A 17,340-nucleotide genomic window follows, 5' to 3' on the forward strand; every position below is an offset into this window, starting at 1 on the left:
GTTAGCATCAAGACGAGGCTAACGCGCAAGGCCATCCTTGGATGAAAGCAAAGCTACATCCCTCGTCCAAAGGATGCGCACAGCCTGTCCCGAGAGGACTCGTCCACATAAAGACTCATGGACAAGGCTTTTATACTTACGAATTACTAAGTACATTTTACCACTCCATAATTCACGCCTAACTTCAGGCGACCGTTATATGAGAGAATATAACTCCTAAACGGTTGTAGGAGTTATCCACGAACCCCCGGCTTCTTCAAATCCAGGAGAGGTTATAATCCCAATAACTGTTCCTAGGACACTATATAAACATCTGTTCAGACCAATGAAAGGTACGTTGAACATTTCCCAAGAAATTGGAACTCCAAAAATATAGAGAGAAAACTGACTTTACCATTAAAGGGTTCTTGGCCGGCGATCCCGGTCACCTTTGATCGTTTTCCTTTGTTTTTCAAGCCATTAAGAGAGCGAGTGGTCCTTTCAAATCCGGAGTATCCAGCCTACTGATTTTTCTTGAATCATCATATATAATAGACAAAGCTAAGAGAAAGTTGGTTCCTGCATTTAAGGACGTGTTGACAAATATGATAACTGACTATATAAAATTCAAACACGTATACAGTTTTTAAAAAAATAGTCGTATGTTACAATGCTTGGCTTTTTAAACTCTGCCACGTCTACAATTAAAAAAAAATGTAAATTAAATAACTAATTTGTTTTTTTTTTAAAACACCGTTTGACTGCCTTTTTCCGATTTAAAAAAAACACACCATTTGACAGTCTTTTTAGAAACGGAGAAAAAGTTAGTTTTTACGTTTAAGGAGGTGTTGACAAATAGAAAAACTTAAAATGCTACCATGTATACAGCTTTTAAGTAAAAAAGCCGGACGTTACAATGTTTCACTATTGTTAAAATACTGTTTGAGAGGACCTTTGTATAAAAGGAAATTAACCGCTTAAAAAAAAAAGAAAAAAAGAAAGATTGCTACACGGAGAGAAAAAGAGAGAGAGAGAGAGAGACCGAGAGAAAAGAGAGACAGAGAAATACAGAGGCAGAGAACGGAAAAGGAGAGAGAGATCGAGGGACAAAAAACTGCACGCTCTAAAAACTGAAACCCAAAACAAACAATCATCCATTCTTTTCATTTGTTAACACAAACGGCCAAGAAAAAAAAAAGGAGAGAGAGGGGGAGTTCACTGGCCGTATGCCTGCCAAAGTAAAGTCCGATCTCCCACCACTATCAGACTCCTGTGACACCACGGTAAAGTTTTTTTTTTTTTTTTTTTTCCATTATTAAAATTTATGGATTTGTTTATATACTTATATTTGGCTGGATTGATATCGATTTAGATTATTGGGTTAAATTTGATTTCATTTTTATTCTCACACATGTTCACCAAAAATTTACTTTTAACTTTTAAAAACCCACACCGGTTCAGTATGTAACCACTCTATCTGCCTTCTTATATATTGTTTCTTCTCTTCAAATTTCCCTTTTTCTATTATGCTCTTTTTCCTCAGCGATAAGAAACCCAGCGACACTTGAAGAGAAAGAACAGAGGCCTGCCTTCACTAGCCTACTGCCACCGGTCAGCCAGCGAAACCACTACCGATAAAACTGATTTCTTTCGTTTTCCCCTTTTAATTGTAGTGCTTTGGATCATATTTCTTAATCTTCTTCTCCTTCTGAGTGAAAATTTGTTTGTATAATTTGGTTAGCTCAATTTGTTTTTCCTTCCACCCTCGATGTTCACACAGTCACACTACCGTATTGCATTGTTAAAAAAAAAAAGTAAAAACCCAATATTGCAACATTTGCTGTGTTTTTATTTCCTTCCACTAATTTGATAGAGATATAATTTTACCATTGTATGTTTCGATTTAGACAATTTTCCAAATTATACCATGTTTGCTTTGGTGATATGAAAACTTTCCCTTGCTTTTAAGAGGTGCCGAATCAAACAAATGTTAGACATGTTGCGTTGTAGGAACTGTTCAATGTGCCAATTAGTTGTGTATTTCTGTTTTAATTCTATTTATATATAATAACAATTGATAATATCTTAAACATTGAAATTTTGTGCACACCATGCATTTGACAAAATGATTTACTTACTCTTGCATTAGTTTATATTCACTCCATGGTTTGTGCCTCTTGGTTTTAGTTGCCATTGGTCATTGCATTTTTTTCAAATGTGCATTTAGGCATTCTATGTCAACAACATAAGTAGCAATTTAGTACACTATACACTAGAACTTTCCATCATCAAAACCCAAGTTCCACAGTTGGATTTTGAATTTCCCTGTACTAGAACAATTTGAAGCAACAGCTCTAGGTGTTTGTTAGTTTTCGATGGTCTGTTTTTCACTTAAAGCTATTTTTATAATTTAATTTCTTTCATTTCAATTATACATACTGCATATATATTTCTTAACAATGCATAATTTTTAATTATACCTGTTTGAAATTTTCATTATAATGTCTCTATCATGTCATAGTAACAGTACTATGTAGTTGTTGTGGGGTAGAAATCATAACAAATCTACCTGAAAGGTTTCTGTTTGCCAGATTTCCAATTCCAAAAGAAAACAGCATTGCTTTTACTTCCCATGTGCCACACCACCTGAAGCAATTTACAATATTCTGCTCAATGCCTTTTAAATGAAGCAAGTTCAACAATTTTTAGTTTTGTCTGTAAATATAAGTTCTAAATTAAAAAAAAAAATGGTAGGACATTGAGAAATATAAGTTCTTTATGAATGTTCAATCAGATTTCTCATCGTTATATAATTCCTTTCAGGAGGCAAGATTTAGGAGGAAAATTTGTGCTATCTTTTTAAAATCCAGCAAGAATTGGCTTTTGAGATTAATTTATGATTAGTTTAGTGTTATTTTACAAAAGAAACACAGTTTCCTGTAATCTTTATAAACAATTAATGAAATAGAATTAAAAAAATAAGTTTTGTAGTTACATTTAAAACTATAGATGCTGAACAATTATTGAATTCTGATGTAAGGGGATGTATTCTGCTGCATTTAGAGTTCATGATTCAATGTTATTCTGTTTTAGTTTTGCTTGAATTATTTGAACAATTACCTTAAAAAAAATCTTTAGTTTTGCCTCTTCCTCATTTAAAAATTATATAAAAAAAAACTTATGTTGTAGACTTGCTGTTGATAATGGAAGGAAACTCATTTCTAACTCTCTCTCTCTCTCTCTCTGATTCCTTAATATTCAGCATCTAGACTTGGTATTTAGTTTGGCATTTCTTTCCTCCTTTACTCCTTTGTCCCTTTTATTTATGAATCTCTAAGTCTACGATAATATTTACATTAGATTACATTTTACTTAAGAAGTCTTACAGTTTCTGCCCTCAAATTGGCTTTAGAAGTCTTGCTGATGCCTTAAAAGCCTTCAAGGAGTCACCACAAAAGAAAACTTTTACAAATCCCCATTTCTAAAATAAAAAAAGAACAAATCCTCCATGTCACTTTCTGCCTTCTTTATCCTACACCTGAGCATGTGAATCTGTTTCCAACTACTAAAGCTTAGAATGACCTGTTTTCGAAGCTGTCTTCCAGATCTTGCACATTTGTTTGCTGCCTCCTAAAGATTGCAATCTCTGTAGTTCTGTATCTCTATAATGCACCTGAGCATGTGAATCAGTTTCTGACTATTAAAGATTGCAAAGGATGTAGGAGTTAATTCTCTTGCTGCTGTTTTTGTGAGTAGGTATTAACTTGATTTAGGTGGTCATTTACTGCACTATTAGTGATCTTCGTTATTCTGTTCTTGCAAATTATCTTAATTAAAAAAGTTGAAAACATACTTCATTTTGTAGGTTCTACTTTCATTTTTGGATAAAGAGCTGCATACTTAACTACATCGACTCAAGATTTGTTAACAATTTCTATAAATTTTCTTTTAAAAAAAGTTCCTATTGCATGTAAGTTATATATAAATAGTCAATATAAAACCATTAATTAGATCATTTACTACTTTGCTACTAATACAAGTATTGCACTATTTGTCTGATGTAGATAATTTTGTTTATGGAATCTATATTTGTTCATTATTCTGTTTACTTGGTAAATAAAAGAAAAAAGAGAGACAAATAAAATGACTCTTTTGTTTTTAGACTATTTTCATTTTAAATTTTTTTTTAAATGTATATTTAACTCAGCTGAGTTGTTATACAAAATAAAAGAAATATTTCTTTTAAATGGTTGGAACATATTGTTTATTGCGATTGTTATACTCATTGTAATTTTTTTTAGTTGTTTTTCCAATAATTCATTGTGAGAAGGTGAAATATTTCTTTTAAACGGTTGGAACATATGGTTTTTTGTTTAGGGACTGTGACATTATTATTAACCCAATGGATATTTTTTATAGAGGTGTTGAAACAGATACTTTGACAGGTACAATCTCTTTCACTACAATATTAATTGCCTATAATATTTTGTATCTGTTAAAATTCTTCTCTTGGCTTCAACTCAAACTTTTCTCATAAACAATACTACTTTTGTTAGTGGGAAAGAAAGGAAAAACAGCTACCGTACATCATCTGTAAAGGAAAATCCAAACAGCCCCGCAACCCAATCTGTTCTGTGTTAGTTAGCACCTTTAAGATAATATACCCGACTGTTGTGTTCTTATTACAGAATCTAAATCTAAATTCCCAAATTTTGAATGTTTACATAAATTTATGATCTCTTTCACTCATTTTTATTGTGTCCATGCTTTAATTTAAAAGATATTGCATTAAACGACATCGTCGGGTTATTTTGGCATTTTAAAAGTTGCAGGAGTGGTGGAGAAAGTGGAGAGAGAACGATAGAGAGGAAAAATTGATCAGCGATCAGGCATAGAATAGCAAATTTGGTATTTGAAATTTTCATGTAAGATTTAGATTGGTGTGTTTCAAGCTTCTATGTGGTTTTCAATTTTTTTTTACTTAGGTTAGTTTGTTCCTTTCTTTTTTAATTCTTTAAGGGGTAATAACTTGGGCTTAATCACAAGCAGTAAGAAAGATCTCTTTGATTTCAACTTTGAATGTGTTCCTTCATACCCTCACACAAATTATGATACCTCAAATTAATACTTTCCCTTGACTTTTTATTTCATAAATTTGTAACCATTTTTTGGTTTTTAACTTTTTTTGTTGTCAAATGTTCTATAGTCTCATGGTTTGATTCGTTGTGGTTCCTAAGAATGGTAGATTGGTGTTCCAAATTGTCAACTTATAGATTTTATAGGAAAAATGGCGGATAATTATGCCAAAACTGCATAGCTTCACACCCCAAAGTGTACTTACCTAACACATAGTTCAAGCATAATTTTTATATTTACATTTAAATTTATTTACCACTTAACTAGGATGAACTTTTCACTTTACTTTATATTTACATTTGAATTTTAAAGGTGTTTCTATAGTCTATGCAAGGTAAGGAAAGGACTACTTACTTTTTCTTAGTATGATGCATATTGGAAATGTTTATTTTGTTAGTGAAAAAATGGGCTTAGATGAGTAGTTGGGTAGTTTCAAGGTAAAGTTTAATATGACATATCAAGTCTTATGTCATTATGGAATCATTAGTATTTCACCATTGCATAAACCAAAGATTTTGTCATCCACAATCATGCACATTAAATTAAGCAAGTTTTATTTAGTTTGGGAGATGATGAGATATCCTTGAGGTTGGTTTGTATTTTTATAATTAAAATTTTCTTATCAAAGTTGGTGCTAAATTTGATGTCTAAATCTCTTTGATTTTTATCCTGTTTAAACTTAGGTCCATGGGTTCAATTTCTTGAGCTAAAGAAGTATTAAGATGAAGAATGTGAAACGAAACAACAATCTTGCTTCCCCACCAATTTGCTTTCAAGGACGGACGATCACACAATACACTTTAGCTAGATTTTTTTTTTCAATTGCTAGAAATATTTCTCTCCATCATAGCGGATGTTACAGTTTTAGTTGTTTAGAATAAGCTTAAAAGAAAATCTATTTGTAAGACAACACATTTTTATGTACAGCGTACTAACTGTTATTTTTCAAAATTTATGAATTCAATTGCATTAGTTGAGAGAAAGTTAGTTCCTGCAATTAAGGGCTTGCTGACAAATAGAATAACTGTTTATCTAAACTTCAGAGATGTATAGGTTAAAAAGCGATACATTATGTTGTTTGCCAAAGCTTCAGCACTGTTTAAAAGCCTCTCTATCAATAAATAAAAAATAACCGTGCACACAGAGATAAAAATTATGTCGTTTGCCAAAGTTACAGCACTGTTTAAAAGCCTCTCTATAAATAAATAAAAAATAACCGGTAAAAAAACTATGCACACAGAGATAAATTCAGAGAGAGAGAGAGAGAGAGAGGCGATGAGGCCTTTCTCCTGTCACTGAGCCTCCGTTCAATCTGATAAAACAAAAAACCTCTGTTCAAAAAAAACCATTCTAGGCTTTGATTAGTTTGGCCCATGGCTTCGAGACGCAGATATTGCCGTCCATTGTGCGGGGAAAGAGGGCAGATTTCATTGGAACCAGACACCGAACAGCAAAAACAATCCCCTTCACTCCATGTTTCCCCACCACCGTCCGTTCCCTTTCCGGATTCAGACCATCAGATCGTCGGAACCGACATCGACAATGGTACATTTACTTTAATTGATTTTTTTTGTTCGGTAGGTTTAGATTTGATTCGTTTTTGTTATGGGTTTTGGATTCTCTATCAAAATGTTTGTTTTCTCAATTTTAGATATTTGCTTTTGTTTTGTTTTTTGTTTTTTTAGATTACAGAAATCACTAAAAATATTGATTTTAGTTTGGGTACTTCTGTTTCTAATCTTAACGAAATCTTTGGGATTAAATAAGTATAGAATTGAATGTTGCATTGATAATTATTTTAGGTTTTTCTACCAAAATACGGTTGAGAGAGAGATACGTTGCAGAAATACAAGGAGAACCGAGAAAGAGAATAATAGAGAGAGAGAGATTCGGTCTGTCTCAATTTCTCTCAAGATTAGAATTCACATAAAGGCCTACTTCCTCCCAACGTCTACCGTCCTTCCGGAACTGCTACCGGTTAGTTTTTCTCTTTGCTTTTCAGTTTATACATTAAATTAGATCAGGTTTTAATAATTTTGCTGGATTGTTTTTAATTTTGCTGGATTGTTTTTAAATTAGATCAGCTTTTCTGAGTTATTATTATTATTATTATTATTATTTTTTGTTTTGGGTATTTGGTTAAATTGATGTGTGGGAATCTATTTATTGTGTCCGGTTAAAACTCAGATGAATGGAATGAAAGTCCTTAAGTGAGTTCCAGTCTCTTTTGGATACTTTAAAGAACAAAACAGAGCAATAGATTATTGGGTTTTTTCCTTTTCTAGGTCTTTTAGAAGAAGCAACATGGATCTCTTTGGGGGATGCTTTTCACTTTGTTCAATCTATCATTCTTTTGAAGAATCAGGTATTAACTTCAGACAATGGGTATGACCTTTTTAATAGTTTGTTAAATTCATTTTACATTAAAAACAAACCAAAGACTATGCTATTAAGTTGTAGGAACTCAATTAACACTGTTATGACATATCATATGGAACTTCTCATTGGCGCTTAGAAAAACACATACTTATTCATGTAGGTAATTGCAACGTTTTAAAATTTTCTGTAGGGAGGCTCTTTTTACAATTCAAAAATGAATTTAAAGCTGTCTGTATATTTTTTTTTTTTAAATTTCCCCTGCCAAATTGTCTAGGGTTCTTCTTTCACCCTTATTGAAAAATAGATGGGTTTATTGTTTTTGTTTTTTCCCTTGGATTTTTGTTTTTTTGATTTTGTTTTTTCCATTCTATCCCTGCTAGAAACAGTGCTAATTGGTGGGTGTACTATTGTGGAATTGCATCGTGTTTTGGTTTAGGACTCTATCACTACAAGTCAAACTCAAAACCCACACACACGATGCAAAGGGCAAAGAGCAAAGGGCAGTGGACAATTGGGCCTGGGTTTTTTAATTTGGAAATATTTCCTACTCTATTTTTTCTTTCTAATAAAAGCTCCTTTGGATTCCCAATTTTCTCTAAATAGGGACAAGTTGAATTTATTGCTTTGAAACTGGGTTTAGTAATTTAATTTGAATGCTTTGGTCACAATAGATGGGTTTATTGTTTGACTTATTGACAATTTTTTTCAAAGTAAAAATAGTTTCCTGTAACTAATCTTAACGAAATCCTGGGGATCAAATAAGTGTAGGATTAAATGTTGTGATGATATTTGTTTTTCTTTTTTAATCTTATTTAGGTCTATTGTTCAGTTAAGGTTTGTCGAAACTGCAGGCAAAGAGAGACAGGCCGTATCCCCATAACTGGTAAATTATTTGCTTTTTTTTTTTTTTGGTTTTACAAATCTGAGGATTGAATATGATTTGGGTTTGTACATCATACCTGTTTGATAAATGCCTTATAGACATATTATTGGTATGATTTATTTTTTGGGGATTTATTGTTGTTCTCTTCAAATTCATGTTCTTTGAATTGTATTAGTAATTGAAGGTAAAAGATAACATTTTTCTTATGTCCAGTTTAATCATTATCATAGTCATCTAAACTAATGAACATTCTTTGCCTATCTCATTCAGTATATGAAGGACTTAATCTCTCTAATGGACAATATTGGGTTATCAGATTTTTTAAAACAAATAGTGTCATTGCATATTAAAGGATTATTTATATTATATGGTTGTATGATTATTTTCTGTCATTTTTAAAAACCTTCTTACCCTTTCACTTTTTGCTGAATATACCAAATTTCAACTTGGATGGTTTAAAATCTGAAAGTTCAAAGTGTGCAGTAATTTATAATTTTTTTAAAAGTAAAATTATGGGATTTTTGGTCTATTTCAAAACTTACATTTTTCTTAAGGGAATTTCAGTTGCAGTTAGTGATGATTTTGTAGATAAAAGTTTTAGTATTCAAAATAGAGCTCTTTCATATGGTTTGTGATATCTAGCATTCTCTCCCCCCTCCCCCCGAGCGACTGTAAGATTTCAGTTGCGATAGTAGCAGACTACCTATAACCATCATGTTCCATTTTATTGAATATTTATATATGAAATAGAGCATAGAATTACTATTTAGTGTTATTGAACTTGAGTTTGGCTTTAGCAAACACTCAATTTCCTTGCTGTTTATTTCAAGTAAACCTGCCATGTTTTTCCATGGATTTTAGATAATTAGAGTTAATTACCTAGCATGCAACACATGTTTTATGGGATCTCAGTTTTTAGAGCTTCATTTACATTGCCGTTTGTGTAATTTCGCATTTTCAATGAAAATTTTTTACTCACGTGCTAATGTAGATTTATCATCTCTGCTCTGGCTTATAAAACTATTGGTAACTATTCAAGAAAAGCTCCTGGATTGAGTTGATTAAAAAAAAATTGAACAAAAAAAAGTTTAATATGTACTTTTTGACTCTTAATAGGATTCTTCTTTCACCCCTATTGAAAAATAGATAGGTTTACTATTTTAATTTGCATACTTTGGTTTCAAATTAACATCTCTACTTTTTTGTTTTGTTTTGATAGCATTGAGAGTATTGCCCAAGCTTAGAGTGTAGACATATTGACAATTTTTTTTCAAAGTGAAATTGGAAGTAGGAACAAACAAAGAAATAGCAAAGATTTTGTTAAAAAAACTGTGTTACGTCATATCAAGGGAAATTCTATTTAATATGGTTGTATGATTATTTCCTGCCATTTTAAAAAACCTTCTTACCCTTTTACTTTTTGTTGAAATTCAGATTTGCTTAGTTTTCCCTGTCAAGTATGAAACTTAATAATTCATGAATACAAATTTCAACTTGGATAGTTTAAAATCTGAAAGTTTAGACTGTATAGTTATGGGTTTACCCTCTTTCTATTGATGTTACGGTCTGAAATTATTATTTCTGGTAGTTATTTTGCATTGCTGGAATTTTGCACATGAAGAACAGGAAAAGGCATATATTTTAGAAGGTGATTTAGGTATTGTTGCTTTGGTATATGAATGAAAATAATTAATTATTGTATGAGTTTTGAATTTTTTTTATTTACATTTTCTGGAGTATTTAATAAAACCCAATTTCTGGATATGTTAATTTAAGTGCTATTTGGGAAGAATAGAAAGTAGTTTGTACCACCTGAGAAATTTCTTTTTAATGTTGTTTGTTCAGAAATGGATGTGTTCTTCTTTCTCCTGTGCATTCTAAATTTTTTATTTTTTGTGGGAAAGGGTCAAAAAGGTAGAAATAAACTAAAGAAAAGAGGACATGGTGTAAGCTAAGAAGTTTTTTTCCCTGCCTAAAAAAAAGAACCAAAAAATTAAACCAGAAATAATAGTCTATCTGAAGTGAAGGAAATGTCTATTCTTGGTGAAAAGAAGGAATTTTACCTTTGTTCTCTGATATAAAAAGTTAAGAAAACAGAAAATATACAAACTACTTGATGTGTTTAAGTTTGCTAAAGCTGAAATTTTAGAAGCAATTCCTCCAGCATGTATGTGCTTCAACTTTGGACATCAGTTTAGTAAAACATTTCTTGACGCTATAGTGCTTATGACCATTACACACTTGAAACTTCCATGGAGGAGATTTGGTGGCTAGGATTATAAGATGCATTCTTAGAATTCATACTACAAAAGATTGAGCAAAGTGTAACTCGGAAGCGAAAAAATATGAATTTATTTTTCTTTTCTAATTTTGTTTTAGGTTCTTTTGTGGTTTTCAACTTTTCATAGATTTAATTTAGAGTGTTTCTTCCAATAGATATTAAAATATTGTTTCTTTATATTTATGCATTGGAATTTTACCTTATATTATTATTGAATATGTTCTCCTTAGTTTTCGTGATTGTTATAGATTAGCAAAAATGGTTTGAGTGGATTATGAATAGAAGTGCCCTTCTACTAAAGAAAACAATTTTTGAAACGTGGAGCTCAAAAGGTTGTATTAGCTTTCTATCATTTTAGAGGTTATATTTTATTTTTTTGATACAAGATAGAATTCTAGTCTAGCATAATCTAAGTGTATATGTGTGTGAAGCTCTCTCTTGGAGACTTGAACTCCGGCTGTTACTCCCCACACTCCACAAGTACTTATACTTGTGAAGTGACCATCGCACCAAGGGTATGCGGTGGTAGAGGTTACATTTAAACGAGGACAACAATCATCCATTTAGCACACCAAAGAATCGATTTTGTTCTTATTGTGTATACCTTTGTAGTTGGCATGTTCAAGATGGACAAAATAAAAAAATAATGCATGTGAGAAGATATGTATTTGTCATCATTATTATTTTTTTAAGTGCTATTGTTCTATTGTTTTTTACAGGTGAATGATGATAGCCCAATTCATCCAAGTGAAACAGAGCTGGCACTCACAATTCATCAGGGCTGGAATATGGCTCAGCTCACTAAATGTTTTTTGGGTTAATGACTTCTTAGACTTTATTTTCTGCTATGGGGAATTTTGGACTTTTGACAATGTTATTAAACCTAACTCTGCATCCAACCATTGTCATTTTTGTTTTTTGAATTGATTGGCATTATTAAAACAAAGCCTTTAATAAACATATTAACTATTGCATTTATTGTATTGTTATGTCAAATTAATGGTATTTTAAATGTGTGAAATGTTTTCTGCGCATTGCGCGAGTTAAATGCTAGTATTACTAAAAATCGAAACATAGCGTTTAATGATGTTATGCTCACATTAAGCCACATCAACATCCACATCATTATTTTTTTTCTTTCTATTTTCTTATAATTTTTTTATTTATTTCATATTTACACTTCTCCAACATTTTTCCCTCACTTACATTTTCATCTCCCCACTACTTCTCCAACCTTTCTCCTTCCTTCACCTTCTCATCTCTCTACTACCTTCTACATTAATATTATTCTTTATTTTTCCCTTCATCTTCCTCTATTTTTGTCTCTTCTAATTCACACTCTCTTACTATAAATTTTTCACTATCTCTTTCATTCTATGCATAGTTTTCCCTAACAAAAAAAGGTTCTCACTGTCTCTCTCTCTCTCTCTCTCTCTCTCTCTCAAACAAATTTTGGGAGGATTTTTATTTTTATTTTTCTTGCATCTTCGCTTTAGGTTGATAATTTTTTATATTTTTCAATCTATTTTAGGTTAATGCAATTCAGTTTTGTTTTTTTTTAATTGTTGCATTTTTTTTTCTCTTTAATTGTTAAATGTTATCCTATTGTGTTATAAAGAATTAAATATAGCATATAAAAATATAATATTATTCTACTACATAGCATGATTTGGATAATTTAATTTTATAGTTGCTGTAATTTCATAGCATGGTTTTTATAGTGCTCAATTTAGATGTTAAATTATGAGGCTTTAATCATTTTTGTTTATTTTTTAATCATTTGTGGTGGACAAAGTACTCTTAATAATTGTATTAGAATCTATATCTATATATTACTAAAAGCTAAAGCGGAGCATTTAATACTGTTGTGCTCATTTTGAGCCGCATCAGCGTCTACGACATTATCTATTTTCTTTCCATTTTCTTATAATTTTTTTTAATTTCTTTTATTTCATATTTACACTTCTCCAACCTTTCTCCCTCCCTCACCTTCTCATCTATCCACTACCCTCTACATTAATATCATTCTTCATCTTTCCCTTCATCTATTCACACCCTCTTACTATAAATTTGTCACTATTTCTTTCATTTTATACATAGTTTTCTGATAATCTATATATTACTAAAAGCTGAAGCGGAGTATTTAATACTCTTGTGCTCACGTTGAGCCACATCAGCGTCCACGTCATTATCTTTTCTCTTTCCATTTTCTTATAATTTTTTTAAATTTTTTTTATTTCATGTTTACACTTCTCCAACTTTTCTCCCTCCCTCACCTTCTCGTATGTCCACTACCCTCTACATTAATGTCATTCTTTATCTTTCCCTTCATCTTCTTCTATTTTTGTCTCTTCTTATTCACACACTCTTACTATAAATTTGTCACTATCTCTTTCATTTTATGTATAGTTTTCTGGTAACGCCTTAAAATGTATACTTATTATATATTTATGTGGGCGTTATCTCCTTATTACTATGCTTAATTTGTATAATTAAGCCATAATTTGCATTAGTCCCTATTATTTATCTTTACATAATTTCTTGAATAAGATGCCATTCATTGTGTATAATTTTCTACTTTCAGGAAATCATGTGAGAAAGATAAGTTTACAAGAATTTGTGAGAGAATAGAGGTCAAACTAGAATTAAGTGAAGCTAAAGGACCCTGCTTAAATGTCTAAGGAGGTACAGCTGGAGTACTTAGTTCGTCTACCATGATTGGAAGCTTCAAATAAGGAAAGAAATTAAAGAGGCAGAATCTTAAAAGGAAAACTCTAATCTGAGCACCGATCAGTATTTTGAGCATATCTCTCTCCTCAAAAATCCAATTGACACAAGGCTGATGGGTTGTAATCGTAACTTAAATATCTACAACTTTTGAATTTTGAGTTTCTTGAAATTCTCAATTTTTAAAGGCTGAAATTAACTCACAAGTTACGAATGTAAACCTAGACGGAAATTAAAATAGTAAAAATTTTATTTTCTTTGGACACTTTTATGTTAGGGTTTTGAAGGGAGGTTATGAGAACAAATTCTGGGCAGAGAAAACGTTATATTTTTCTTTCTCTAATGGCAGCCTAAACTCTTTGCTAGGGCTAGAGGTTATGTTTCTTCTATACGGTATGAATATTCAATGCGATACTTTCTAAGATTTTATCAACGACATATTTGATTGTTCAATTAGATTTCTTTTGATGTATTAATTCTTCCATGCTTTCAATAAGTTCAATAATGTTTTTCTTATTGTTTAGATGAATTTCTAATAGTTTCAAATAGAAATTAGATTTTAAAGTGAATGGGTTTTTCTGAAAAACTTTTCTAACCGCATTATTAATCAAAGTTATCATGAGTTCTTGAATTGTCTCAGTTCAATAGAATCATAAATTTTTAATTGTATAAGAACAATCAATTATGAAATAGATATTTTCTTAGATCACAAAGAATCTCATATCGATATAGGGAAACACTCCGATGCCCTAGTATTTACATTATTGATTTAAATCAGTTTTTATTATTATTCTTATTAACAATCACCAAGCAAAAGTATTTTTCTTCTTCACCAAAATTATTGTTTAATTATATTGTCTTTGAATTTATCTCGCTCCTTGTGGTTCAACCTCGGTATTCCGAGAATTATATTGCTACGATCTCCTGCACTTGGGAGTGAGCAAGCAATTTTGGCGCTGTTGTCGGGGAGTTGCTGCGTGTTCAGAGGCAATTTTTGGAAGCAAAGCACAACCGGTGGAAATTCTTCTATTGGTAACTTCGTTCCATTTTTTTTCCCTTTATTTTGTTTTTATTTTATTTTATTGGATTTTGTATTCTTTTTTTTTTCTTTTAGAGAGAATAAGGCTTCGGTCACATTTTTCATATGTTTTCCTTGTATTCTCTTATGTGATGGCCTCTAAAATAAGCCTTATATATGTCTAGGGTTGTGAGAAAAGAAACCCTACACATACATGTCAGCATGGGCTAAAAATTAGATTTGAAAATCTGAATTTCGTAAAGCTCGATAGATACAGCTGTCGAGCTAGCTGTCGAGACCTCAATAGATAGCTATCTGTCGAGCTTTAATGAATTAGCACTTCTTCACTTGTTTCTTGGACAGATTTACATGGCTTCAATACTAGACTTGAACTCTTGCTCTTTGAAGTATTAAACATATTTTAAATCTACCTAATTACAAGTAAAGTGCGTTTTGTCAAAGAATTAGTCAACTACATAAAATATGTCCTTAACACATTTAACTATGTTGCTTTAAGAATAGATTAAGGAATTTTCAAAAGAACTACAAAAACACCCAGTTGAGGATTGAGTGCTCTTCACATTATGAAATGAGCTACTGGAAATGGTTGGGCTTATAGTGAGGCTAGAATAGGACTTTAGGCCAGTGTAGTCGGTTTCATACCGTACCGGCCGATACAGCTGATATATTCCGTACTGGTGGCTGAAACGGTACAGAAAAGTTCTCCTTCCGTACCGGTTTAAATACTGGCAGTACCGGGAGCGTTCTAGTTGTATCAGTCGAAATACCGGATTTCGGTCGAAATACCAGATTTCGGCCGGAAAATGAATACTGGCCTGAAACAGAAACGGAGATTTCTTTGTATTTTTTTCACTCACCTAAGATAATTTCTCAAGAAATTTCATGATCTGATGCATCTTTCACGTATCTCGGTCTCTTTTCTGCTTAGCCTTCCATTTTTCTTCGTGGTCTCTGGAACGCCTGTGTTCATTTAATGTTCTTCTTCTTCGTTTTATGTCTCACTGTTTCTCAAAGATTTTGAAAGTTCTGCTTTTGGTGCCCACTGCCCATGTGATGACTGACGACTGACCAAAGGTAAGGTGATTGACTTGTTTTTGAAATTTGAAATAAGCTAAGACTCCGTGGAGGTAATCATGCAGTGGAGATAAAATCAAGATAAAAAATAAAGAAGATAAATTGCAAAAGTAAAAGAAGAAGAGTGGAGGTGAAAAAAAATGTGAGTTATTAATAATTTGTTGGCAAATGTGGTACTTGAAAATTGAGATACGTGTAGCAAAACAAAAATAAAAATGTTATATTCACAATATTTTTACAATATTTTCACAACAAATTTTAAGTTTAGGTTGTTATTATTTTGTCAAAAATATTTAGTTTATAATATATATATATATATATATATATATATATATGAAAAAAATAGCGGTAAACCCGAAATGGTATACCGGTATTGACCGGTACCGAAATATATCGTTCCATTGGCCAAACCGGTACAGTCTTCGGTACGAGATTGACTTCCTTGCTTTAAGCACATTAACCCAGCACATCTTATGGGATTTGCCTTGGCAAATCCTATAAGGTATACTAATTTGAAGCAAGTTTTAGCTCGATCTCCATAGAAGACCCTAATCTCCTCAGTGTGTGTTTGACTACTAGGCATCTAGGTCTTCCTTGGTAATCAATCCAAGGGATCTTGAGGGTTAACTTGTCTCGAGATAACATAATTACCTTTTTGAAGGTATCTTTTCTTTAACTAATCAGAAAATTCCTTGCTTGCAATTCTCAAAGGAATTTTGGCATCCATCCCTTCAACCAAACAAAGATAACATTTACTTGATAGGACAAAGGCTTGGTTTTAGGGAGTAGTTCCCGCCAAATCCATGTCTTACTTGTCCTATAATACTCCAACACTCAACTAAGATAACTGGTTTTAGGTCTAGGTTAATTTGCAATCTTTTAGCTACTATTACCTTACCACACAATGGATTTGACCCCTGCGGATTAACCCTTGTAGTGCTAAAAGTTTTCTTTCTTAGCACATAATTGGGACATGACATCCTTACTATGTGATTCTCTCTTTCTTGAATCAACCACCTATTATAACATGATTTATTACCGAAACAACACAGTTTTCACTCCACCAAAAAAAAAAAAGTTTCTGGTTTAATCAAAATCCATTTTAAGGCAAATTGGATAGCTAGGCGGCATAGCCAAGTGAGGTTGAGAACATGGGAGATATAATTGGAGATAGCAAAATGAGTTGTGGAGAAAAGAAAGCATATATAATATAAATAGTACAAAAACTACAAATTTCTTGATAGGTATTATTTTTGTTCATTTCGTATAGCATTCCCTCTACTCATACAGATAAGCTGGATGATATGTATGATACACATGCTAAAAAAGAAAGCTAGATCAACATGATCTTATAATAAATGGTCCTAGTTGATTCATCTTAATCATCGAATTTGATGAACTAAGAAGACTATAGGCATCATGACCCTTGTTAATGCTAACAATGTTGGACCTACGAGCTGGACTTGGCAGAATTAAGGAATAACCTTTAGCGAAGCCGCAACCAGGACTAAAATCCTCGCTGCTTTCCATCTCTGCCAACACTTTGTAGAACAAATCAACATCACAAGGGAGCACAAGAGGGCCTTCACTATTGTACCCATATTCCAATTCAGCATCCTCTAGCAGCATCGCGAACAAAGGATGATTAACAAGCTTGGTCTTGATCACAAATCGTTGTTTTTGAGGTCCAACATAGACCGCGAAACAACCTTCCGGAGCTACTTGTCGATTCTTTTTGCTCGTTGATGAACAACATTTTTTGTTGCCAGCTACTAGTGATAGACATCGTTTCCATGCCTTGAAAATCAAGGTGTTCCTGCACTTAACTTCTACGCTTTCCAT

The 17,340-nt window shown here is 32.1% G+C and overlaps 1 protein-coding gene and 2 long non-coding RNA genes across 4 annotated transcripts; 2 read left to right on the forward strand and 1 right to left on the reverse strand.

Moving 5' to 3' along the window:
* Positions 1–995: 995 nt before the first annotated feature.
* LOC142630439 (uncharacterized) lies at positions 996–6,085 on the forward strand. Of its 2 annotated transcripts, none has more exons than XR_012843312.1 (3): positions 996–3,735; positions 3,845–4,904; positions 5,799–6,085. It is a non-coding gene; the product is annotated as an uncharacterized LOC142630439 (long non-coding RNA). The 2 variants fall into 2 exon arrangements; XR_012843313.1 differs by having other exon boundaries at positions 996–1,217.
* A 555-nt stretch (positions 6,086–6,640) lies between these two features.
* On the forward strand, positions 6,641–11,639 carry LOC142630438 (uncharacterized). Its single transcript, XR_012843311.1, has 4 exons — positions 6,641–6,660; positions 6,918–7,092; positions 7,401–7,480; positions 11,378–11,639. It is a non-coding gene; the product is annotated as an uncharacterized LOC142630438 (long non-coding RNA).
* A 5,197-nt stretch (positions 11,640–16,836) lies between these two features.
* Positions 16,837–17,340, reverse strand: LOC142633077 (protein SMALL AUXIN UP-REGULATED RNA 9-like). The gene has a single exon (XM_075807351.1). It carries the CDS (start codon positions 17,338–17,340, stop codon positions 16,837–16,839), a length of 504 nt encoding a protein of 167 aa, XP_075663466.1.

This window comes from Castanea sativa, chromosome 4, assembly GCF_040712315.1.
Source record: "Castanea sativa cultivar Marrone di Chiusa Pesio chromosome 4, ASM4071231v1".
Classification (NCBI taxonomy): domain Eukaryota; kingdom Viridiplantae; phylum Streptophyta; class Magnoliopsida; order Fagales; family Fagaceae; genus Castanea; species Castanea sativa.